We start from the raw sequence: 24,954 nt of genomic DNA, 5'->3' as shown, positions 1-24,954 counted from the left end.
TTTGTACCACAGCCGCTTCTACGCCTCTTTTTTTTATTTTGCAACAGGAGCAAGCAGTTCTCGCGTGACAGGTCCCCCAATCAGTCCCCAGGGTCAACCCAGCCAACAGCCATCACCTGTTTCCCATCTACGACACGTTCAGCAACCGGGCTTGAACGTACCGCCACAGGTGGCCTATGAAGCAAATCCGGTAAGTTCACTTCTCAGTTTTCGGGTCTTTAATCAAAACGGTGATGTCGGGTATCATGTTCTTATGCAAATTATCTTTCTCTCAACGCTGCGTACCGGATATTCTTTCTAAATAATCACTAAACGTATCTGCAGCATGCAGATTTTGCTGGGTTTATCACTCGCGGTCAAAGCCCACCACCAGCTCATCAGCAGCAAACGTCACCTATCACACCGGTACATGTTTGCATGATTTATACCAGGGGTGGCCAAACTTGCGGGCAAAACGGGCGGGTGCTAGGCCGCGGTCTACCAAAGTTGACTGTATCAAAAAGTTATTAATAAATGAATGTAGTACTATACAGGGTGGTGCATAAGTCACGCAACGCTCTCTGAAGGAAAAAAAATAACGATTGCGCTGCAACTATCGAGCGTGTTGGTTGCTGTTTTTTTTGTGCAAATCGGTTGCATGACTTATGCGCCACACTGTACAATAAAACATCCTTTAAACCCTTCTGTACTCGCGCGCAAAATCATAACTCATATGTCACTCACTCAACCATTTGTGGATGCATTTCCATTTTGTTCCACAAATAATTACTATTATAATATAAAATTATCATCAGACACAGTTGTCCTTCAATATGTTTTAGCAATTTCGGAGAAAAAAAACTCTTATTTCATCACATGAAATAAATAATCGATACGTTAAAGTAAATTTTCATTCATAATTTTGATTTTGAAGGCATGTTTATTCGATCTGAATATCCATCATTATTTTCGCCTCCCAATGAAAGCACACGAAGCTTAATGTCATCTACGCGAATATACTCTTCAAAATCCGAATTAGATTACGATTCCAATAATACAAAAGCAAAAGCAGCAGGGTTTCCATTTTCAAGGTCTTTATTTTTAGATTTTCCAAAACAATACTCGGAACTTGACAGTTCAGTATGGTTGTATTGGTGGACCCGAGTGCAAACCCGTGAAACATCTCAGTGCGAACCCAACAGCTTTCGGGTTGAATCTATAGATCATCATCATCTTTGTTTTTAAGAGGCTTTAAACTTTGCAGTTCATTCGCCTCTAATCTAGAGATGGGCAAAACGGTTCATTTCAGTAAGCGGCTCAGAGCCGTGCGCTCAATGAAAAGAACCGGCTCATTTGAGCGGCTCAACGGCTCTTTTCAATAACTGGTTTATTCGGATATGTAAAGAATGGAAGACGTAAAAAACAAGGTTTAAAACAATAATCAGTACAGAGAATAGTAAAAATATTACTTTATTGAAGGTTTTCTCTGATTTATTTTCATCTCAATAATCTTCTTTACTTTATTTATAAACATTATCTTTTCAATGTTATCTGATGAAAGTCTACTACATCTTTCACTGCTAACTTGTCCTGCTTTCGGAAAAATTCGTTCACATGTTACTGAAGTCGCCGGAATAATATCTAAAAAAAGAGAGCCGCGGAATAATATTTTCAAAAAAAAATAGAGCCCCGAATCGTAATTTCAAAAAAAAAAAGATACAGCTGCGGAGAGATGAGATAGATTTCCTTTCATTCCACCAAAGCAGAGCGTCGCTTATTCTCAGCAAATGTGGTTCCGCTAAATATTTATCACAATCGATATTGCAGCAGCTTTCGGATCATGTGGGATCGAAGGTTGCCAACCAATGCATCAAACTCCCCCCACACAGATGGCCGCGCTTCATCATCAACGATTTGTGGTAGTTTCGTAGGCGTGTTTTACTAGTTTTACTTTCCGTTATCCTTGGTTAGGCTACTAATTCGTCTGACTAAAGATTTGTAAATCGCTTCACCAGCTCCGAAATCAATTCATTGCAGAGCTTTTTTATAATCACTAGAACTGATTTCTCTTGATCCATATAATGTTGATCATGTCGAATTTTCAGTCGGGAGAGTATACAAGTTTTCTATAACGACACAGTTTTCTCCCCGTTTTATATCTCAACCATTTTTAAAATGTTTTGAATGGAGTGTTTTCATGATGAACTGTATTATATCAGCCGAATCATTTCATTCAATGCCCATATGCGGGAGTTGCATGAAAATAGTAGTTGATCATCTTGTAGTTGGATTTATCATAAAACACTGTGCTCTACTAGTCAGGTCCATTCATTAGATATCCGAATTGATGGGGTTTTGAAAAAAAAACATATTTCACCATTTTGGGGTGGCGGCCATTTTGGATTTGCATTTTTTATAAATAACTGTGTTCTACTTGTCAACCCCTTTCATTTGATACCCATTGATGGGGTTTCGAGAAAATATGTAATCCGCCAAAACTTACATACAAACATACAAACAGATAAATAAAACCGCTTAAAAGCCGCATGGAAAACATATATTTCTCCCGCATTGCCGCAGGCCACGGTTCATCAGAACGAGCGTACGATCCACGGTTCTTTAGCAATAAGCCGCCTCTTAAAAGAAAGTTCTTTTTTGAACCGTGGTTCTCAGATGAACGGCTCTTAAATGAACCACGGTTCAAAAAAGACCCTTATTTTTTTAGCCGTTCATTTGAGAGCCATGGCTCATTTTTTAAAGAACCGTGGATCGTACGCTCTTTCTAACGAACCGGCTCAAATGAGTGGCTCGCGAGTGCTCGCCCATCTCTAGTTGAACCTGGTGCGAAACTAGGTTGAAACTGAGTGAATAAAAAAACGTTTTGACAGCAGTTAGGTTGGCACTGGGGTTGAAACTGAACAAACACGAATTCGCTAATAGTGAAGTACTCGAACGAGCTACGCTTTATTGTTGTTATTACTACAATTACTACAGATCGGACTCGATTATATATAATCGCAATTTCACTTTCAACGTTGATTTTCGAATCCAATACATAATCGAATCACAAAAAAGCTATTTTTTTTTATTAATGTTTGATATTCATACATTAATGAAAAAATTGTTTTTTTGAGATTCGATTATGTATAGCATTTGAAAATAATTGTTGAAAAAAAATGGTCGACTATATATAATTGAGTCCGACCTGTACTCCAATTCTGAGTCGGTGGTTGCAACTTCAAGATCCTTAAGATCCTCACAAGATATCATTCAAGAATTAAAGCCACTTCACCATATGACACGCCGAAGCTTCTCCGATTGGGCTCTGGTGAATCTTCAAGAAAATGACGATTTTTATCACAAAATCATCTTCAGCGATGAGGTTTATTTATGGCTAAGTGACCAACAATGGTCAACAAGCAAAACATGCGTTATTGATCAGATGCAAACTCATTTGTGCTTCAAAAAACACCATTCTCATTCACTGGTTGCCCTATTTATGGCTATAATTCTTGAAAGAAATCTACAGTATTAATTCACATTATTTATCATAGTTTAATTCACATTACTTATCGTAGTTTTAAAATTGAAGTAACAATACTTCATCAAAACTCGCATTCGCAGTCTTCAAAGGCGAAGTTTTCTTCAAAAATTTTGTTTATATTAATTATATAGTTTCAAAAATCAATAAAAACAAAATTGTGTTTGCTTCCGGATGTTTCCAGCATTTTCAATTGGTCTTTTAACAAATGATATGACTGGAGAAAACGTTGTTTAAATTGTTCTTAGTGACAATTTTTTGCTTCATTACAAATGACGGTCGAACAACTGGATGTGTTAATATTAACCCTCTAAAACCCAATTTTTTTTATTTGCGTGAAAAACTGTAGTACAGTTGAATTTCACTCGTTGGGCTATCTTTAGTTGGGCTTCGATTTTGTTGGGCTCCCGTTCGTTGGGCTGTAGCCCAACTAAATCGAAGACAAACGTCAATTCTGACAACGTAAAATTTTTTTCGAGGGGCTCGTGGATGGTGTTTTTAGGTTTAAAATAAATTTGAAATGAATCATTGAAATAAATAAAATCGAATATTATTCAACAAAAACAATATTTATTTTAAACGTTTCAAACAAAATTAAACAAACCACGTAAATTCATTTTCAACAAAATGGTAGAGTTCTTCAACATGCTCGTTTTAGCCATTCAACTTCAGTGATTTTCGAACGTAGCGCGTTCAAACGGCATACTTCTGCAACATCATCTTGTCATCAGAGAACACTTCACTGGTTACCCAATCTGGATTATGATCAGCATCATACACCTGATCTTTGATCCACAGATCAATATCTTGCTCAGATGTTTTTATTCCTGCCAAACTGTCAATCCTGGACACAAGCGCTTTGAAGTCATCATCGGCCGCTTTCGAGTCTACATTAACAGCATCCTCCGGCAAACCATCGATCAATTTCTTCCACGAATTACGTATAGTTTTGTCAGATATCTCCTCCCAAGAGGTTGCCAACCACGAAATACACTGTTGAAGATTAATCTTCTTCAATCGTTCTTCGAAACTAAAGAGGAAAGTACATAAATAAAACCTCAATTAGAATTTGAATTTAAATTTTGAAAAAGCACAGACGAAAAACTATCGTGCGCATAGTTTTGTGTTTATATTTGGAATTAATTACAAAAATTTAATGTTTAATATTTGGAAATTTACCTTAAGTGTTCGTTTTCCAGAATTAATGCGAGCATCAGTTTTCTTTTATACTATCGCTTGATTGCATTGATGACGGCTGGCATTCAGCAGTTACATTTGGTGGGAGGTAGATCACTTGAATCAGTCCATCGTCACTCTGTAGAGATTCGTCAACGTCATAATGACTGGTGCAACCAATCAAGAACCAGCAATGCCTTTGGCTCCAATCCTCTCTCGGCCGAAAATTTTCGAACAGCGGGGACAAACTCTTCGTGGAACCATTGACGGAACAACAGTCTGGTCATCCAAGCCTTTTTGGAATGATTATATGATACGGGAAGTTCTTCGATGTTGATTCCTCGTGGTTTTGCAGCAGTGCAAATGAAATACAACGGAAGCTTTAGGGAACCATCTATGTTGGAGCAAGGCATAAACGTATACCTTGTCTTGTTTTGCTTCCGTCCGCTTGCCACGGTCTCATCACAGGTAACGACAGAGCGTGTGGCTAGGAGCTTGATGAACAAGGCAGATTCATCTGCATTAAAGACTTGGGATAGTGATAGCTGCATTTCCTGAATCTTCTTCTGTAGAACCTTCTTCTTCTTCTTTCTTTGTTTTTAAGAGGCTTTAAACTTTGCAGTTCATTCGCCTCTAGGTAGAACCTTCTTGAAATTTAGGTACGCTTCAACGTTTACCGATGCCTTTTCTCCTGTTACGGCTTTCACGCGCAATCCAAACCGCTGCTTAAAACGATGCATCCAGCCATCCGAAGCAGAAAAACCGTGCACCGCATAGAGCTCCCGGTCCTGGAACATCTTAAACAGCAGCTCCGCCTTTGCTTTAAGAATATCCACTGTCAACAAAATGTTGGACTGCCGCTGCTGTAAAATCCAGATGTAAAGAGCTTCTTCCAGCAAAGGGAACGTCTGCTCTTTCAATGTTTTTCGATTATTTACACCATATTCCTTGAACTTGTCCACCGCCTCACGAATTGTTTCTTTCTTTTGGATTATTCTCGTGACCGTAGAAGATCCTACGCCGTACTTCTTCCCAAGAAAGTCATGCGTACCACCTCCTGCTTCAAAATCTTCAATTATGCGAACCTTCTCCACCAGCGTCAGGAAATTGCTCCTCCGTTTCCGGTTAACGTTCGTACTGGATCCTTGCAAACCATCCATTTTGAGCCTGGCGATCGAAATGAACGTATATTAAATCTACGCTAATTTTAATATCAAACTTCATTAAGAACTTACCAATTAATCCAACCTAGAACGAAACTCAACCACGAATGAAATAAACGTCAGTGGTGTGAAAACTTTTCTGCGTTTCCCATAACAACAAACAATCGGTGTGACCCTCGATCGATTTTCGACTTTGACAGTTCAGCCCAACGAGTGAAAGTCTTTCACAAATTGGGCTAAGAGCTTAGTGCAACGAGTGAAATTCGACTGTAGATCATATTTCTGATGAGAAAAAAGAAAAACATAACGGCAATTTTTTAAATGCACGGATTTTTTATACCACAGAACCAGTTATCAGCCTTAAGGCGGGGTTAAGCATCTGGTCAAAAAAATCATTTTTTTACTGCTCGTAGTAGTTATTCCTTATGATGGAAAGCATAAAAACAATTTTGGTTTGGCTGCAGGTGTAAATTGATGTCGCATTTAAGGATTATGACTTGCGTTTCTGATGTGTATTTCGGGTTTTTGCAAGTCCTCTTTCCGGAGTATCTGGAAACTGCTCCATTCTATTAGCCTGACATCAGAGGGTGGAACATACGCTCGCTTCGAAGTGATGATCATACGTGAGTGATCGGGAGTTTTGCAAAACATCTGGGCTTGGTAGGATCTCGTAACCTCAGTCCGAAAGTTCGGTAAATGAATATTTAAATGCGGATTCCAAAAAAAATCTGATTTTTTTATGTTTTCAAATTCAGTAGACTTCGGATTCATTTTGTCAGCGGATCCAGTGGACTTTCCGTGTCCTACAAGTAGGCCTGACACATTTAACTGCTTTTTACCTATCGTTTTGTTTTGTTTTTGAATTTCCTGGTCATCGTAGTATTCACCATCGCTCCCGAAGCCGTCTTTAGGATCTACTTCGTAATGTCCCCACACCGTGCCGAAAATCAAACCTAAAAAACATAAAAATAGACTCAATTTCTGCGAAACAGATGTATCCGATGTTAATTCAGTAGGAGTGTTTTTTGTCGCTCAACTGCCCAACACCGCCTCAAGACGGGTTATGGTTTTTACCGAAAAACTGTAATTTTTTGTTACCAAAATAACAAAACTTGAAGTCGAACGTTAAATACTAATGAAAATAAAATTATCGACCAATTTTTCACCAATAAAATGTACAAGAAGTGTGTTTGTTTTTCGATTGGAGTGCGCGACCGAAATCGAATTATTTTTATTCCTCTTTTTTCTCGAATTTCCGACTATTGACATAAAATATTGAATAATCCTAGCAGAAACCAGCGAACATAAAACCAATGTGCTTGTATGATAGATTAAAGTATTTTGAAGACATGCTGTGAACATTGAAAATAATGTCTGAATAATTAAAAACAAAAAATCCGTGAAGCCGTCTAAAGGCGGGGTTAGGCTGTAGAGGGTTAAATAACAAACAATTTGAATGAAAATATTGAAACGGAAACTTTAATGAGGAAATATCCACTCTTTCAAGTAATATGTTTTATTGAGGTTAGCATAAACACCTTATAAAATGATCACGGCAAAATGTGGAAGAATAATAATCCATTGCGTTTGGAGGTGACACTATCCTACACCAGCTGGCGGTCGCCTAGGAATACCTACGCGGGCGACCGGTGGACCGCGGACTACCGTTTGGCCATCCCTGATTTATACCAATGTCTGGGAAACTTTTTTTTTGTTTCGTTTTTCCCGTATCTTCCCATTCTAATCTTTGTTTCCATGCCCCTTCCAGACTGATGCTACTTTCCGCGGAGGTATGCCACGTGATTACGTCAAGTACATGTACGGTAGAAACAATATTCACATTCCAAGGTTCGTATTTTACCGTAACTCAAAGTTTTCAAACTGTTTCTAACCACTTTTTTCACCACTAGCAGTAGATCACCAATGCTGCCAGGTTCGGTGGAGCAGCGAGAGTTGTCCGAAATGAAAGAAACCGTTGCGGCTAGCCCTCCCCTCGAGTTGCGTCGTCCTTCCAGTGGTCCACGTCCAGTCACGACCGCCGTGCCACATAGTTTGCAGAGCCCTGGCGATCGTTCCACAGGTAAGGGAATCTTGCAATCTCGCGCAACCTCGACGGCGCTATTCATAATGTTACTATTTCAGATTCACCACAAGTGGCGCAAGTATACATTGGTAGCGCTCGAATCCCGCACACCTACTCGGACTCTCTCAACACTCTGTTCTATGATCCGGCGGCGGGTGGTCCCAATGTGCCACCACGCGCATTGAGTACCGAACCTCCACCCGCTCACAGACCACACAATCTGTCAACAGGCGGAGGAGGATTCCCACCAGGTTCCTCGTACCCTGGCACTCCTAGCCAAACACCACCACCAGCGTCACCAGCGAATCTTTCACAGGTTCAGCAACGTGATCAACAACAACAACAACAACAACAACAGCAACGTGATCGCGAACTGCAGCAACAGCAGCGGGATCGTATCACGATGCCAGGTAGTTACGATCAGCCGATCGATCGTTATTCTCATTTCCACTCGGAATATGAAATAAATGAATACCTTAACCCTCCCGCTCCAGCTCATACAGCGGCCACACCAATTTCGGCGTCTCCGATGCCGGTCCACTCTACTGGCGGCGGCGGCGGCGGCATCCCGGTGGTGATATCTCAACAGCAGACCGCAGCCGGACGCAACCTCCAGGTTGCAACGCCACCGATCGGGGGCGCCCAAATTCCTAGTGTCCCGCCGCAGAATGACTCTCTGGAGGCACTGTTGCAGCGCTATCCCGTCATGTGGCAGGGGTTACTCGCACTCAAGAATGACCAAGCTGCAGTGCAGATGCATTTCGTGCACGGTAACCCTGGCGTTGCCGGTAGTTCGCTGCCGAGCAACAGCGACGGGACTACGCCGCCCCTGCGCATTGCCCAGCGGATGAGGCTAGAGCCGGCCCAGATCGATGGTGTCGCGCGGAAGATGCAAGTAAGTAGAATCACTCGTTTAGAACATTTAGAACACATTTGCTTGTTCACTTCACCTTATTCAGTCTCGTTTCGCTTCACGTCCATTTCATTCATTCATCACACCGAAGCGAAATTATCAAATCGTCAAATGAAAATGAAAGTTTTTTATACCGAATGTAAGTGTTTTGTTTCGAATGAAAATTTCGTTGGAGCTCGATGCTCCCATACGAATGAAACACCAATTTCTGCATAACTCGGGAACTATTCAAGCAAATGGAATCAAATTTGACATGTGGAGGTCTCAGGGAGCAAAAAATGGTTTTATGGTTGTTCGAGACCCTACCCACTCTCCAAGGGAGGGCTGCCATACAAATGATACACAAATTTCTGTATAACTCGAGAACTAAGCAAGCAAACGGAACCAAATTTGGCATGTGGAGGTTCTAGGGGATAAGGAATGTTTTTATTGTGGTACGACACTCCTGCCCCTCTCTGAGGGGCCTTTTTAAAAAAAGGCTTTTTTGGAGATTTCATGTATGCAAAGTTGCTTAAATGATCAATGTCTTTACATCCAAAACGTTTCACTGCAATCTGAGATGGTGCTGTCAATGTCCAGTCAAGCTGGCATGAAATTTGTCAGAAGCAGGGCCAGAAATCTTCGAAGATGGAAAATGAAAATCTACTCTTCTATTAGTAGCTTCGCTTCGACTAGGACTACTTCGGCATTCGCCGTCAATATAATTTGAATTGACTAGAATTGAATTGATGAGCGTGTAAAAGCGAGAATGACTGATGAACTATTCCAGTCAATGATTATTCTAATTGACGTGACTAATGAATACAAATTTGCCTCTTCATTCAACTGACTTCCATCCGCATTTCTACTTCCCTCTGACACGAATCTCTTTACCCGCGTACGCAATCTTATTTTTACGTCCATATAAAGTGTAACGAAAACTTGATTTCTGATGCAAAAAAGTAGTTACATCAATATTGAATGATTTATTGTCTACCCATCGTGAACTTGAACCAACGAACTTAGACAGTTATCAGGTACGCTATAAAGGAGTCACATCAAAATGCAATAAAGTCCATTTGACGGGGAAGAATGAAATGAGATAGTTGAGTCGTGGAAAGAGATAGCGACTAAACGCACGACTGAGTGTTCAGTCATGTAGACGGAGTAACTGCTGGAAGAAGCCAAAAGTCATTCCCAATTGAATACGAAGGAAAATTTCTTCATAGTTCCCTGACGATCCTCAGTTGAATACAAGGGGTTGCTGAGATGGCCGCCTTTTGTAGCATGAAAAGCATAGAAAACCATGAACATAGAAATCATAACCTAAAAAAACATAAACATAAAATGCTTCGTGCGATCCTACTGGAGTATTTTAATCGCAAATCGCGAAATAAAGCTTCCGGGTGGATATCCAAACATCTAAGAACTATCCAATGTTGGCTACAGGCCATTGCAAATTTGGAACATATTTGCATTAATATTGACTTTAAATAATAAACAATGCGTGAGCCCCACGCGAGCCCTAGCTTCATGCTGCTTAAGCCTGGTTTATGTGCGATTCATATAGCACGTTACGGAGAAGAACATCTACGTTCCGTCAACGTCTCCACCAATTCACACATGCAGTCAATGCTTGCACCAGCACCGTCACGTCAAATGCCAAACGAATGATTTATTTAATTTTATTCATGGTGTCGCCACCTACAACAATTTCAAATTGCAATGCCCTCTTTCAAATCAGCATGCCCAGAATCAGTTCTAAATTTTGAAAAAATCAATGAGAATCATTCAATTCAATTATTTAAATGCTTAAACCCCGTAGTCCGACCCTTATTCAACAATAATAATAAATAGAACAATTCTCTCAACTAGTCGCGAATGATTTTCACTCCGAAATTTGGAGCGAAGAGATATGTTGGCATAAAAAGTACAGAAAGTTACTTATAATGCGATATGCTGAGGCACCACTCATTGTCGCATTGAAGTCGATTTTGACCAATAATTGGACATTCGCGACAATGTGGGGCCATAATTTGGGCCTCGAACTCAATGTTTACAAAAATGTCCAATTAGAGGTAAAAATGTCTAATTAAACGTGTTGCACACAAATCACAGATCTGTTGAATTAGCTTAATTTCGATTTAGATGTAAATTACTGTACAACCAAATCAAAACAAAAGCCGAGACACAAAGCCCGGACAGAAACCAAACGAGCCGTCCGTCTCCGTCAATTATTCTTTTCTACAAATCCTGCCGGTCGTTTTCGTTGAACGTATGCAGACGGGTCGTTACGTTGCTGGTGTATGTGAATGTTTTCACGGGAATTGCATGGTAGAATCATTGACGCATCGTGACGTGACGGGACGTGAACGTGACGTGTATGTTGTATGTGAATCGCACTCCGTGAACGTGAACTTGAACAGGTGGTGGAATAGTACGATCATTTCACGATGAACTACATTGCGAACAAATAACTCAAAATCAAACAACTGGTGAATAGAATGATTTTGTTCACGTTCACGTTCATATTAAAAGTTCGGCAGTAAACGTGATGTAAATAAACATCGCGCTCCAATAAAGTAATTCGCATAAAATATACAGCTGTTCACGAATCAACCCGAAGCAACGAAGTTTTTCAACCCGCGCAGAGATCCGACTGAATGAAATTGCATCCATATCAAAATTTTCATTGAAAACTTGAGAATTGCTAAACATATCCTTTTACAGTTCACGGTGAAATAATTTTCAGAATGCCTTGGGACATTCGAACGTGAAAATGAACGGGGAAATATTTTGACGTCTATATTCACCACTGTTCAAGTGTTCACTGTTCACGTTCACGTTCACCGAGAACGGTGAACTATGGTGAGTTCACCAACATCTCGATTCCACGATGGAAATTCAGAATCGTTGTGAAATATTGAATTAATCCACTTCTATATATGAATTGTGTTTAAACATTTTTTTCCACTAGAAAATGTTTCTTTCTATCGTTTCGAGATGTTTTCCTCGCGTTTTGTATATGGACTGATGAATTATTAAAAAAAAGTGTTTGTCCGCGTTCACGTTCACGGGAGCTCTGAACCTACCTTTACGCTCAATTTGTGTTGGGGTTTGTGAGATAGGGTTGTCAAGGCCCCGGTTGAATATGACTATGCCGAGCCCTGGTTAGGAGTGTTGTGAATCTTAACAATTCGATTCGAATGAATGATTTGATTTTCATGATGCACTGATCATCTTCCCGAAGATGCCGGGTGATAAGTAGAACTTTGAATTTTATCGCTGGTTGTTGTAGATTCTTTTTCTTCTTTTTGTCTCTTTAATATATAAAGAGGCCTTTAACATTGTAGTTTATTCACGGATGTTTTCCATATCAGAAATCTGTTCAGGAAGTGATCGCTTAAAATTTCACATTCCCAATTTCGCTATAGACATTCATCTGGTGTAGTGGCTCATTCGTAATCTCCGAAATGTTCTCGATACAGCATCTGTAGCAGACCTCTCTTTTTGGAATTGTTTCTCTCTTGGAATCATGGAAGTCGCGTTCATTTTTCGTGCATTTAGTTAGCCAATTGAGAAGTTTTCTCAGTATGTCAGGTTTGTGTGAATCTGGATCTCCTGGTGTCTCGGTTTCGGCAGCATCACCAACTTCTGAATCTTCTAAGTATCGAATAATTTCGACGGCATAATGCTGATAAAATACCACACGTGACCTAAGCACAAATGGTGTTATTTTTCTTTTGCTATAATGTGCCGATTTCATCGATTTGGATTATCAATCTCATTCCTCTGTATATATTTGTTCTCGTTTTCGAACAAACATTCTTTGCGATGGTTGGAGCAGTTTATATTTCAATGAAAGTTGTATTCGAAATGTACTCATTGAAAAAAAAATAAAGCATCTCCCCAGTTTTTGCAGAAACACAGCATGGGTAATCAACTGCCGGCACCGGTAGTGTAGTGGTAAGCGTGACTGTTATGCCCTTCTGCGCTTTTTATAATATCACTTGAATACCAAGGATGCCAGGAACAATCCATTTTGGTGGATTGAAACGGATGAAAATTTCAATTGAAGAGCTGCGAACGTCCTCCCGCATGCGAAATGCAAATACGTTGACGATGATAATGAATATAGTCCATTCGAGCAGTTCTAAACGTCAATGAAAGCTTCTGCTTTCATAATCGAAAGGAGACGACAGAAAAAATGATCGAGAGAGGATAATCGATGCTTCTGTGTGCGTAGGAAATGCATCGATTCCACATTATCCTTATAGACTAAAATGAATCAATCCAAAAAGACTCTGCCTTAAGTGAAAGATACCAGTAAAAAATCAATTTAATTTCCTAGTTTCGAAAATGACTTGTCCTGCTCTCTGTTGTGATTGCAACTACTGTGCCATCTATTTCTCGATACACCTTAGCTCTTCGTGCTGTTATGTTGGTTGAACGGGTGGCAGCCCTGTGTAAAGAGGAAGCAAAACGGAGGTAGACATCATTTTTTCATTCGCGTTTAAATATTCAATGTGTGAACATCGTTCGAATGAAAGATTATTTGTTTGTCGTGATTAGCCTTTCTTAGCCTTAGCCTTTCAATTCCGCTGGAAATAACAGTCCAATATTCTCCAGTAGTAATTTGGCGTCTTTTTGTTCGTGTTCTTCTTGAATGCCGTGAACGTTCCTTGTGGAACTTTTGCCGTCTCAACGTATGCATTAACTAGCGTAATTTATTAATACTTAGTTGAGATTTCTTAAGCCATACAACACGCCTTGAATGTATTCCGAGGGGCAAGCTCTAGAATACGCGTGACCACAGTGCAAGTCGATGAAAATTTCTTTGACGAAAAATCCCCCGGCCAGAACGGGAATCGAACCGAACACCCAGCATGATAATGTGAGACGCTAACCACTCGGCCACGGGTGCACATTTTGTTCGTGTTATTTGTCCGAAAAGTCGAAATTGTCATCGTTCAATCGTTTCAATTTGATGGCACATGATCATCGTAGGTATCCACAAGCAGCAACAATTTGAAATGTAATTCGACATTTTCAAAGTGATAACATAAAATTACTTGTTTGTGTTTCAATCGTATGTCACACACTGTCTTTGACAGCTGACACAACATGTTATCGAACACTAATGATCAGATAATGTGAAGGTCATGACCAAAACAATAGAGACTCACCGAAAAATTCAATATATTTACGTATATTTACGATGCGCAATAGAACCTATTGTATCGACATTTGAAAGTACACGCGTAAGCAATGATACTAGCGAATGCATTGGGAAGTGTACAACCACGTTCAAACATCCAATAACTCGACATCCAAAACATTCATCCATTCACTCTCATGAACAGCAGTAGCTGAGCTATAGAACCATAAAAGTATAATAAAACAAACAAAAAATCAACTCACCATACATGAAGGTCTCTATAGGCTAAATAGCCGCGCGTTCACTTACTAACCGAAAGGTTGTGAGCTCAATCCCAGGATCCTTTTTTTTTCCCCTGTTGGATGTGAACCAATGCATCCATTTTTTTTAAAACTATTTTGGTATCAAGGATCCTTCATTAATTGATTGGCTTTTTTCAAGGCTAGAGGCGAATTAACTTTGTAGTTTAAAACATCCATAATACAAAAATCGATTAATCAATCAACTCAGTACTCGGTTGACTACATAATGACTACATTGCGTAAATCCGGCCAAAATAGGACGTGTTGTTTCAGGAAAGATAGATAGATTGTTTTTCCAGACACTTTTTCACGTATGTTCCCTCGTTGACTATATCGGTTGCAATGAAATTTTCGCTTTTCAAATCACAGATACGGATAATAAGCAGATATTCTTTAGCAATCTTTGACAATTAATGTTTGAAAAAAAATTTCCCTCCTGGTTGCGGTATAAAACTCCTACCCAGAAAGTTGTTGGTGGTCTTTCTTGACGTAGGTTTCGTCTTCTATCACCACACAATCGAACTTCTCCAGCTTTGCCGTGTACAGTTTTCTGGATCGTGTCATGTTTTGTAGTCATGTTTGTAGTTGGTGTCAGTTTGGTTTGACCACTTTGAAACGATCTCGCTATGCATTGGCGAGAAATTACGCAAAATTTTGAGCGTTGCTTCTCTTGCTTGGACGCCATATCGAAAACTGAAGGACAAATGTTAAAATCAAAATGGAGGGATCATTATGCATGCACAAATCTACAAAATGATGGATGTTCAAAAATGTGTCATGTTTAAGTAGATCAAATTTTGATTGTAACAGCCTTCAAGTTCTATCGTCCCATTCTTCATGGGACTAAAATAGTTGTTGTAAATTTTATCTCAAACAAAAAGGTGTTTTAAAAAAAAATGTTTTCCTCTTCTCATTTTCCAGATGGACCAGGAACACTGTATGCTCCTTGCGCTCCCGTGTGGACGCGACCGGATGGATGTGCTTCAGCAACAGAACAATCTGCAGACCGGCTTTATCACCTATTTACAGCAGAAGCAGGCGGCCGGCATTGTGAACATCGCCGCGCCGGGCAGCTCACAGGCCGCCTATGTCGTACACATATTCCCGTCGTGTGAATTCGCCAACGATAATTTGGCCCGCATCGCACCCGATCTGATGCACCGTGTAGCGAATATTCAATATTTGCTGATAGTAATCGCCACGGTATAATGTGTTAACAAGGAAGCGAATAAAAATATATATGACAACTCTCAACCGAACGTGACCAGAAAGATAGAAGGGATTGACACATCCAATGAACATACACTTTACGACAGGACTCTAGCAGAAAGAATGTAGGGGAATGTAAATTGATCTCATTAAATTACTCTATAGAGTGGTGGAGCTGGCAGATGATTTTATCATCTTGCATTCAAGCTGAGAGACGGTTTAGAGTTGAAAGTTAGTTTCAATAGAGCAACGAGAGAGAGGAGATACGATACAAAGAAGAAGAGATAAGCTAGCGTTGAGAATACATTGTTGAATAATATTATAAGGAAGAGCAACAAGTGGTTAAATATAAGCAACTATTTGATAAATGGTTACATAATCTTAATAACCAGAAGTGGATTATTGTCAAGTTGATGAACACAGAAACAAAAAAAGCTAGTGACGAGCAAAATTAGCTGAAATGCTAAATGCAGCTTAATACACACAAAAAACAAACGCGTATCTTTGGACGATAAATATAAATTCGGAAACTGATTTTTACTACTGTATAAAAAAATGGAAGAAAGGAAGTTGATGTGAAAACTGTGATTTTGATCATAATTTTTAAGTATTATGAACTCTTTATACTAATAGGCTGAAACGTTGCAGTAAAGCGCAAGCGCACGTTAAGCTTACATGTTAAATAATTATAACTGCTTTTCCTCGTTTAGTGAGCAATATTGCGCTACAAGAGGACGAACTACGATTAGGATTGGTACACAATACACACTAGCTGGATGAAGAGGACTCTTCTCTTTCAACTAATAATTTATTGGCTATTGTTTTTTTTGTTAACACATATCTCATTCAATTATTTTTCCCGAACGCGCGGTGTACCATGTTTTGGCGGCAAGCGATGTGTCGTACAATATTTATAACATGTATAGGAAGTAAATGTAATTGTTGGAGCTAAGAAAATAGCTTAACACAACCGTAGCGATGAGGAAGAAGGAAAGAGAGGAAAAAATGTGTATAATATAATAGATATTTGCTGATAAGATAGGGATATAACTAATGGTAGTAAACAGTAAACTAATGAATACGTTTCATGAAAAGTTGAGGTTTTGAAACGGAAACGTCGTGAACGCGGAGAAACGCGCTATGTTTTCTGTGAACATAGTTATTGTTTTATTTTAAAAGGAAATAATCTAAGGTAAATGATAAACACATTCACTCTTATGTAAATATAACAGTAAAGGAGTAATTACAAATGAGACCAGCAAATATTGAAGAAACATACATTGTTTTAGAAGACTTAAAAGTAAGAACATGAAATTAGAGACAACAGTACACAAAGATGAAAGTGTACGATCAAAACACACCACTGAAGTGTGGAAGTAATACATACAGAGGTGGGAAAAAACCCAAGAAACCCAAGGATTCGTTACATAAATATGAAAATGCAACGAGGAACACTGAACGTAAAACAACTAGCGACTAGAATTGCCGATAGACAGCCGGTGAAATACGGACACGGTCTCCAAATTTCTATCATACTGTTGGTTTACCCTCCGAGGTGAAAACTTTTATTTTGTCACAAACGTTTGTGGTGCTATGCATGAGCAAATAATTGCGAGCCGTTTTTCGAAATTTGTACCTTGTGGGTGCTGCTTTTTATATACATCATTGTTTGACACAAAAGAGGCTTATGTAATGGCATTTCTTTCAGAAAAAAACTCTGTTTTTCAGTTTCCTTTTACCAAACACACGTGCTGCTCGCTTGATCGTAAGACAGCGTGTTTTGGTTGTTCCTTCTGCGCTTGCTATGTCGGCTTGTTACACGTTCATCGCTTTGATAGCGAATAAATATATTGCTCACTAGAATGATAAAAAATGAACAAACACGTATTCGATATGCATTTCCAACGTTGTGAGAAGAACAAACAGAAAGCAAAGCATATTTCTTTCGATAACATGATAGCAAATAATAATAATGATGATAAACAGTTTAGAAATATGGCAAACAAATCGAAGGGCGGAGAGCGCGCAACGCTGGGAAAAGTCGTAAAACTGAAGAACTATTTAGATAGCAAAATTATATAAGTGTATTGAATGTAGAAACCACGAAGAACAAACAAGGAAGCATAGTGTAAAAATAATCTAAAATTGGAAGAGCATCCCACAACACAAGATGTAAGTTCAGAGGAGTGGTATGAGCAGAAGAAATGGCTTGTTTTTTTTTGGGTAAAATTACCTTTTGCGTACCCTTTTTCTATGCCTAAAACTGTTGTTGAGGAACAGTAATGGGGGAAGAATAACAATGGGTTTAAAACGGAGAGGTGTCAGCAAAGTAACTATTCCCTTGCAGTATATTTCGAGTTAAATTTTAAATAGCCACTCACTCACATAAACTTGTTACAAAGCTGAAGAGAAGAAGATAAAATTATAGAATAACTTTAAAACCACAGGTCAGCGTGTAATTGAAACCATCGAAACCTTGACTTAGATTGAAGTAACCATGGTTAATTTAACACACAAACACACACAAAGTGAAGATGGAAATCACCCTTTCCGTCGATACAGAATAATATCCACTAAAGAGAAAAAATTTCGGACACTAAGGCGAGCAAGCAATTCTACGTTGAAGAGTATAACACAAAATGAACTACAACAGCAAAAAAAACACACACACAGTAGAGAAAAAAAAACATGAAAATGAAAAAGTTAAAACAGCGTAATATTATTACTAACTGATTGTGATCATCATGAATGAATATAATGTACCTTTTTCTGTATATTTTGTACATACTGATTATGATTAATGATTAAAATTGCAAGAAATAAAATATTTAAAAAATTAAATTATGTTAGCTACGTAGAGAAATGCCTTGAGCTGTGTCGGTCGATCTTGCACTCCAGGAGGTAAATCGAGTAACACCAACAAGCGTCCAGAAAAACCTCGGGGGAAATTTCTCTTCAACACTCCGCTGCATTGGGTGCCGAGACGAGCATTCTTATTTGCGGAAAAAAATTGCTACCGACTTGCTGAAAACAGCAGCTAGAATTGCAGCCCTACTCTGATGATCGTCGTATGTGTCTATCTGTAGGGCAGGATCCCGAAATTAAGACAAAAGCTACCTGAGGCGTTAGAAAGCTTGGATGATCCCAAAATCATTCTGGAGGACTTCAACGCTCATCACCGCATCACGGCAGTTGGGGATTGCCTCCAGTGAGAAAATTGCTGAAAACGGAGATTTTCAAGGTGCAATCCTATCGGTCACTCTTTTCATGATAGCGATGGATTCGATTTTCGATTTCATCCCTGATGGAACAAAGGTTAAGGATCCTCAAAGGCTCTATGCGGATGACATACTTCTAATATCATCAGGCTTATGGCAGAAATCCAGGAATCGATTGCAAATGGCAGTCAAGAGTGTACGAGGGTCACTATTTATATTTTGGGAATAGGAACAAAAACAAATAGTTAAGCTGCGAATATATTTTTATTGTTTTTCAAAGTACTCGCCACGATGATCGATACACTTTTGCATGCGCTTAAACCAATTTTCAAAGCATTTATTCCAATCGACACGAGCCTTTTTTTTGAGCGATTGTCAAATTATGTGGGATCCAACGTGAACATAATTTTCGCACAACTAAGTGTTCATGTAAAATCGCATATATGCTGGTGGAACTAATGCTTAGGGATGCCTCAATCTCACAATAGGTTACATGACGATCTTGCTTAATCATTTCGTGCACAGCATCGATGTTTTCTGGCACTACAGTCGATTTTGGACGACCTTCACGAAACTCGTCGGACAGCGAACTACGACCACGATTGAATTCACTATACCAGCGATACACAGTGGTTTTTGATGGAGCTTCATCGCCAAAAGTCAAATTAAGTTGATTGACGCACTCTTGTTGTGATAATCCTCGTCGAAAGTCGTAAAAAATCATCGCACGAAAATGTTCACGATTCAGTTCCATTTTTTTGCCGAGACCAAACTTTCAACTAAATATAAAATAAACAAATAGACGAAGCCCAGGAGGCTGAAAGTCTCAAAAATAAAGAATAAAAAAAAAATAAACAAATAGCGTCCGTATGACAAAATGTTCTGAGTACGTATATTGTCAAAAATGTCAAACTTTACGATGGAACCAGAGAAGAGAAGTGGAACTTGAGAGAAAAAAGTGGCAACGATTTGTGGCAAGAAAATGTAAACAGTGAAAAAATTGACAGATGGTTTACGCTCTAAAAATTGAACATATTGTTAAGATGTCTCTAAGAGGGTGGGAGACATCATATATAAGGTGGGAGGTTCGTATATAATGTTAGCATCATCATGATAAACACGGCAAATGGGATAGAAATTATGAACTGAAAATTGAATAAAATATACATATACACGCTGAAACGCTGTGGACAAATATTATAATGCATTTTTATCGGCTTATGTATAATGCATTATCAAAATAAACCCATATGTATTGTAATCATAACTTGCTGTTCTATTCATAACAACATTTATGGTCGTATTCCACCAATGATGACAAATGTGTAATTTACGAATGAAGCTTCGCCATAGAAACTGAACATTGAAAAAAAAAATTAAAATGTGGTAAGAGCATCAGTTGAAATATTTTAAAGCATTCTCATCGGAATAAATTGAATGATACAATAATTATACGACTAAATAATGTATGTACGCTTAAAAAACAACTTAAAAATATGATTTCTGAATAAATTTCTTTTTTTTTCAGTTTCGAACACACCCCGTAAAAAGCCATTTTTTTAAATACCCTCTGTTGGTATTGTATCTAGAATTTACAAGGTAATGAAACGTTAACGTCAATTAGTTTTTAGTAAACAGCTTTTTAGCTGCCGGGTAAATTAACACCAAACTATATACTATATATATTCCATGCCAATTATTGTTCGTAATTGTTCTTTGTAGTTTTCATTCAAGGGCGCTACATTTTTTTATATTTTTTCTCGAAAGCTGAGGATTTTTTAGACAACATATTCAAAAATGTGTCCTTCTTCGTTTTTAAATTATGATTTTTCAAATTTAACCGATGGTTCAAAAAATCATGTTTCTCCTTTTTTCCAAAAATTACGTTTTTCAAAAATTCATAACTTTTGATCTACTGAACCGATTCAGATAATCGACATAGTTAATTCAAGCAATAATTTCACACTTGCAAAAAATTATTTTTTTTATTTATAAAAAACAGATACAATTATTAATCACGAAAACAAAATTAATTTTTTTCGCAAGTGCAATATTTTTCCAAAAAATTCTAGGCTTTAATTTGATATATCTATCATCTGAATCGCTCTAGCAGTTCAAATGTTATGAATTTTTGAGAATAGGAAAAAGGGGAAGAAATTAATATTCCGAACTATCGGTTAACTTTAAAAAATTATAACTCAAAAAAGAAAAAAAGAACATATCTAATTTTGAGTTAAAAATCCTCAGTTTTCAAGAAAAAATATAGAAAAATATAGCGCCGTTGGTCCCGAAACCATGTAAACTATAAAAACGGATACAATCAAGTTTGACATTTTTTCCAAAAAAGACTAGCTCATTAACTTCAATTTGATGTATCGATAATCTGAATCGGCTTAGTGGTTCAAAAGTTATGAGTTTTTGATAAAAGTCATTTTTGGGAAATAGTGAAAAAAATCTAATCACCCCAGCAAACATTAAATCGTATAACTTTGCATATGATAAGTTACATAAATTCGTATCAAATCACAATCGCATAAAATATCAATCAAAATATCGATCATGTATATCTAAACTCGCATAAAATGCAAAAACACGATTTTCCATGTCATCGATGGATTGAGTGGTAACATTGTCGGATCAAATCGCATATCAGTCCAAAAAGCATCGCATATCGTTATATACGGCTTTATATGCGTACACAATATGGCATATACGTATATAGCCTCCACTTGCGTGTATATGCTAGTTATATGCATCATATATCATACAAATGTGTCTTGGTTGTATGTATATCGCCTCCAATTATAGCTATTCATACGACTTAATGTTTGCTGGGACCCAACAAAAAATAATACAGGTTCAATATTTTACCATAAAGAAAACAAGCTACCAATTTTCACGAAAATCTTTCACGAAAATCTTTCACGAAAATCTTTCACGAAAATCTGAGTTAGGTTCGGATTTAGAGAATGTCACTTTTTTAAAAGATAAATTTATTAGGACACAAACTTAGCTCTACGCGATACAAATGAAAAAGAGACCGAGCCACGTTGTCGTGGCTCTTTTATAACGTTATTTGTGCTTGTTTAGCACATTCCTATTGCTGCACATGGCTTGCACGCCATGTGCTCCGATTGGTCGCTGGTGAAGGTAATGATTTCCTAACGGCTCCCCGTCTACTTGAAAGTCGTCCTCGACTTTCCGATTATTACTGCTGAGGAATCAACCTTGGTTGTCTTATAGATGGAACTGCCGCCCGTACTTCCGTTACTTCGTTTTCTTCTTCTTGGTCTTTCCTTCTTGTTATGATAATCTTTCCTTTGCTGCAGGATGATGCCAGTTTACGCATAGCCCAAACGAGAATAATTCCGGTTACAAATGGTGTTGTTATCGAGAATGATCCGAGCCATAGCCATTTTAGTATTCCCAGCGTACCTTGGATGCTTGTTGTAGTCAGGTTGAGCGTTTTGATGTGCTCTCGGTGATCGATATGGTAAGTCTGTAAGTATTCTAGCGGGATACGATCTATTGTTTTTGTTGCATTTACCTTTAACCCGATCGTTGGTATAAATGATCTGGCGGGTATATTGGTGTCTTTGTTGGAAAACTCCTCTCCGTTTATGTTTATGGAACAGTTCGATAGTTGTATTAGGAATGATCCAATGAGTTGTTTCTGATGAGTCAAACAGTTTGATGACATTGTCACATTCGCGTTGCTTACAACGATGTTGAAGTCATCAACCTTCTTGATAATATTGTTGCCGTATGCTTTTTCCATGAGGCAGTCTGCTGAGTCTCCAGTTAGTAGTTTCTGGGTACATTCTTCGATGGTTTCTAATAGCGGGTTGTTACAAATGTAGATATTTCGTAATTTAGGATAATCCGTCTTTACATAGTATATTTGTGGTCCGGTTAGAATATAATTGTAGTGTAGATATATCCTTGAACCGTTATTAACTATTGGCTCTAAGTATGTTAATTCATAGTTGACATCTTTGATTCGAGGAATTTTGAGGGCATAAACAATGAATTCTTTGCTATGCATAACATATCCACTGGCTATGTTCAAAACGTTGTCGAGCGAGTCCAATCTTAGACCGTTGTTGATTATGAATTGTTGAGTTGCTTGTAGTTCATCATGTGTGACGAGTCGGCTGCTTGGGATGCTGAATCTAGCTAAGGTGATCCCCTCCTCGATTGCTTCTAGTTGATTGATTAATTCATCTATATTGAATAATAGGTTTACTGAATCGAATCCGTCTAGCGATTCGTTCCTAATCATATCGCTATTGGAAGCTAATACTGATATTGATTTAGTTAAATTTACTATTCTGTCTTCAAATTGTTTATTTATTCTTATCTGTTTATCGTTTTGTAGAATGAGTGAATTTGTAGTGCTGTTAATTATCTTCAAATCGTCTGCATCTGGGCTTCCTGAAATATATTTCCATGCAGTGCCCAGGCTATTCCATCTTTTGAATCTCTTGTTCCATGAGTGTTTTAATTTTTTATATGTGCTCATTAGTTTGTATTGTTTGGCTTTTATTAATGGACCTAATAATTTATTATTTACAATCTTCTTCGTGGCGGCTTCATTCAGAAAATCTATTGTGGTTTCTATAATTTTTATGTCAATTTTGTGCAGAATTCTGACGTAATTATTACTAATCCTGGCCTGTCCTAAAGGAATAACTGCTATTGGGTTGCGGTTTAGTTCGTGAACGTGTATGTCCGCCATGACAATCGTTATTAATAGGCATAGTCTGCAAATAGAGGTAGTAGGGAGTGTCTTGTTAGTGTACAGTATTATTCGTATAGTTCTATGTATGTCTTTTCATGTCCAGTTTATGTGTCTTGATACCGTGTTCGTCCGTCACAGTTTTGTCTGTTTGTTCTTTCATTTCTATTTGTCGGTATCGTTGGGTGTAGGGTGTTGGTTTCGCCTTACTCTTAACGAGGACATGTTTTTGGCTAATTGTTTCGTACTTCTGGTTGTCTTCTAAATTTATTTTTTGAGTTGTGGAGTGTTGCCTCCCGGGCAATGTTATCGCTAGCTGTCTGTATCATTTTCATTTTGTGGTTATTAATGTCGTTTGAGTCTAGTGAAGTGGAATTTCCGAAGACGATTGATTTCGGGGTTAATTTTGTAGCAGAGTGCTTTGTCTCGTTATACAGTGCGGTTACCAGTGAAAGACCTTCGTATAAAGTAAGGTTTTCCACCTTTTCGCGGTTTGCCAAATACATCTCCAGGAGAGTATTGTGGAACCGCTCTATAGTACCGTTGCTGTTACTATTACTTGCAAAATGTAGGGCTATATTGTGTCTTTTGAGAAAGTCTTTAAATTTAGCGCTTCGAAAGGATGTGGCTTGATCACACGTAATTGTTTTTGGAAATCCGAAAATATTGAAATATTTGATCAGGGTTTCGGTCAACTCGTCTGCCGTTTCGTTACGAACTTTGTATATTTGGGCGAATTTTGAAAACGCGTCAATAAGTGTGAGAAACTTCTCACCCTCTTTGACATAGACGTCAATAAAAATGGTTTCTAAAGGTTTTCCGTAAATTCTCCTGGTTATAGGTATTTTGAACGGTTTCCGTTCGTATTTAGAGAATTTACATTCGTTGCAATGTTTGGCAAATGATTTGACTTTCAAATTCATGTTAGGAAAATAGACTGATTGTTGGACTTCATCCAATGTGAGTCTCCAATTTCTGTGGTTAAAATTGTGACTCTTTTGTATAAAGTCCTGCTGATCACTCTCTGACAGAAGGTCGGGGAGTTTTAAGTTACAAAACTCTACTTTCATGCCTTGTTTGAAATGTTCTTTTAAATTTTTTGAGCAGAGTTTTGCAACCTCTGGTGGCGCGAAAATTCCATTCGTAGTTCCTGGAGACAGATGGTCTCTCAGAATGCTTTTGAGTTGTTCCTCCGAGTAACTCTCGGAGTGGAAGATGTTCCTGTTAAATCCTGGAAATACAGAAAACATTATGTGAGGACTTTTATTTCTTTTATTAGATATGTATAATAAAATTTGATTCTTGAACCGGTTTATGATTTCCGGCCCGTAGATAGGGTCGTTATCGTAAACTTCGTTTTCCAGTACCTGTTGGTTGTTTAATTCGGCTTGAGGGATTCTAGAGAGTCCGTCAGCCACGACGTTTTGTTTACCCTTTTTGTAAACAAGTTTGGAGTCGAATTGTTCAAGGTACAGTCGCTGTCGGGTTACCCGTC

The 24,954-nt window shown here is 38.3% G+C and overlaps 1 protein-coding gene across 8 annotated transcripts in view; it reads left to right on the top strand.

The window, feature by feature from the left end:
* The window catches only part of LOC129777763 (protein split ends), a 185,998-nt gene extending 167,680 nt beyond the window's left edge, over positions 1 to 18,318 (top strand). For 5 of the 8 annotated variants that reach the window (XM_055784230.1, XM_055784232.1, XM_055784236.1 and 2 more), the window contains 7 exons: positions 48 to 190; positions 325 to 405; positions 7,628 to 7,707; positions 7,770 to 7,939; positions 8,002 to 8,352; positions 8,437 to 8,837; positions 15,216 to 18,318. In XM_055784230.1, the coding sequence (XP_055640205.1) occupies positions 48 to 190; positions 325 to 405; positions 7,628 to 7,707; positions 7,770 to 7,939; positions 8,002 to 8,352; positions 8,437 to 8,837; positions 15,216 to 15,503 (1,514 nt within the window). In that variant the 3' untranslated portion in view covers positions 15,504 to 18,318. The remainder of the gene's footprint in view (positions 1 to 47; positions 191 to 324; positions 406 to 7,627; positions 7,708 to 7,769; positions 7,940 to 8,001; positions 8,353 to 8,436; positions 8,838 to 15,215) is intronic. The other 3 variants (XM_055784233.1, XM_055784235.1, XM_055784234.1) reach the window with 3 other exon arrangements.
* Positions 18,319 to 24,954: the final 6,636 nt, after the last annotated feature.

Source organism: Toxorhynchites rutilus, chromosome 3 (assembly GCF_029784135.1).
Source record: "Toxorhynchites rutilus septentrionalis strain SRP chromosome 3, ASM2978413v1, whole genome shotgun sequence".
In the NCBI taxonomy this organism is placed as follows: domain Eukaryota; kingdom Metazoa; phylum Arthropoda; class Insecta; order Diptera; family Culicidae; genus Toxorhynchites; species Toxorhynchites rutilus.
Note: the sequence above shows the minus strand (reverse complement) of the source record. Positions and strands in the feature narration are given on the sequence as shown.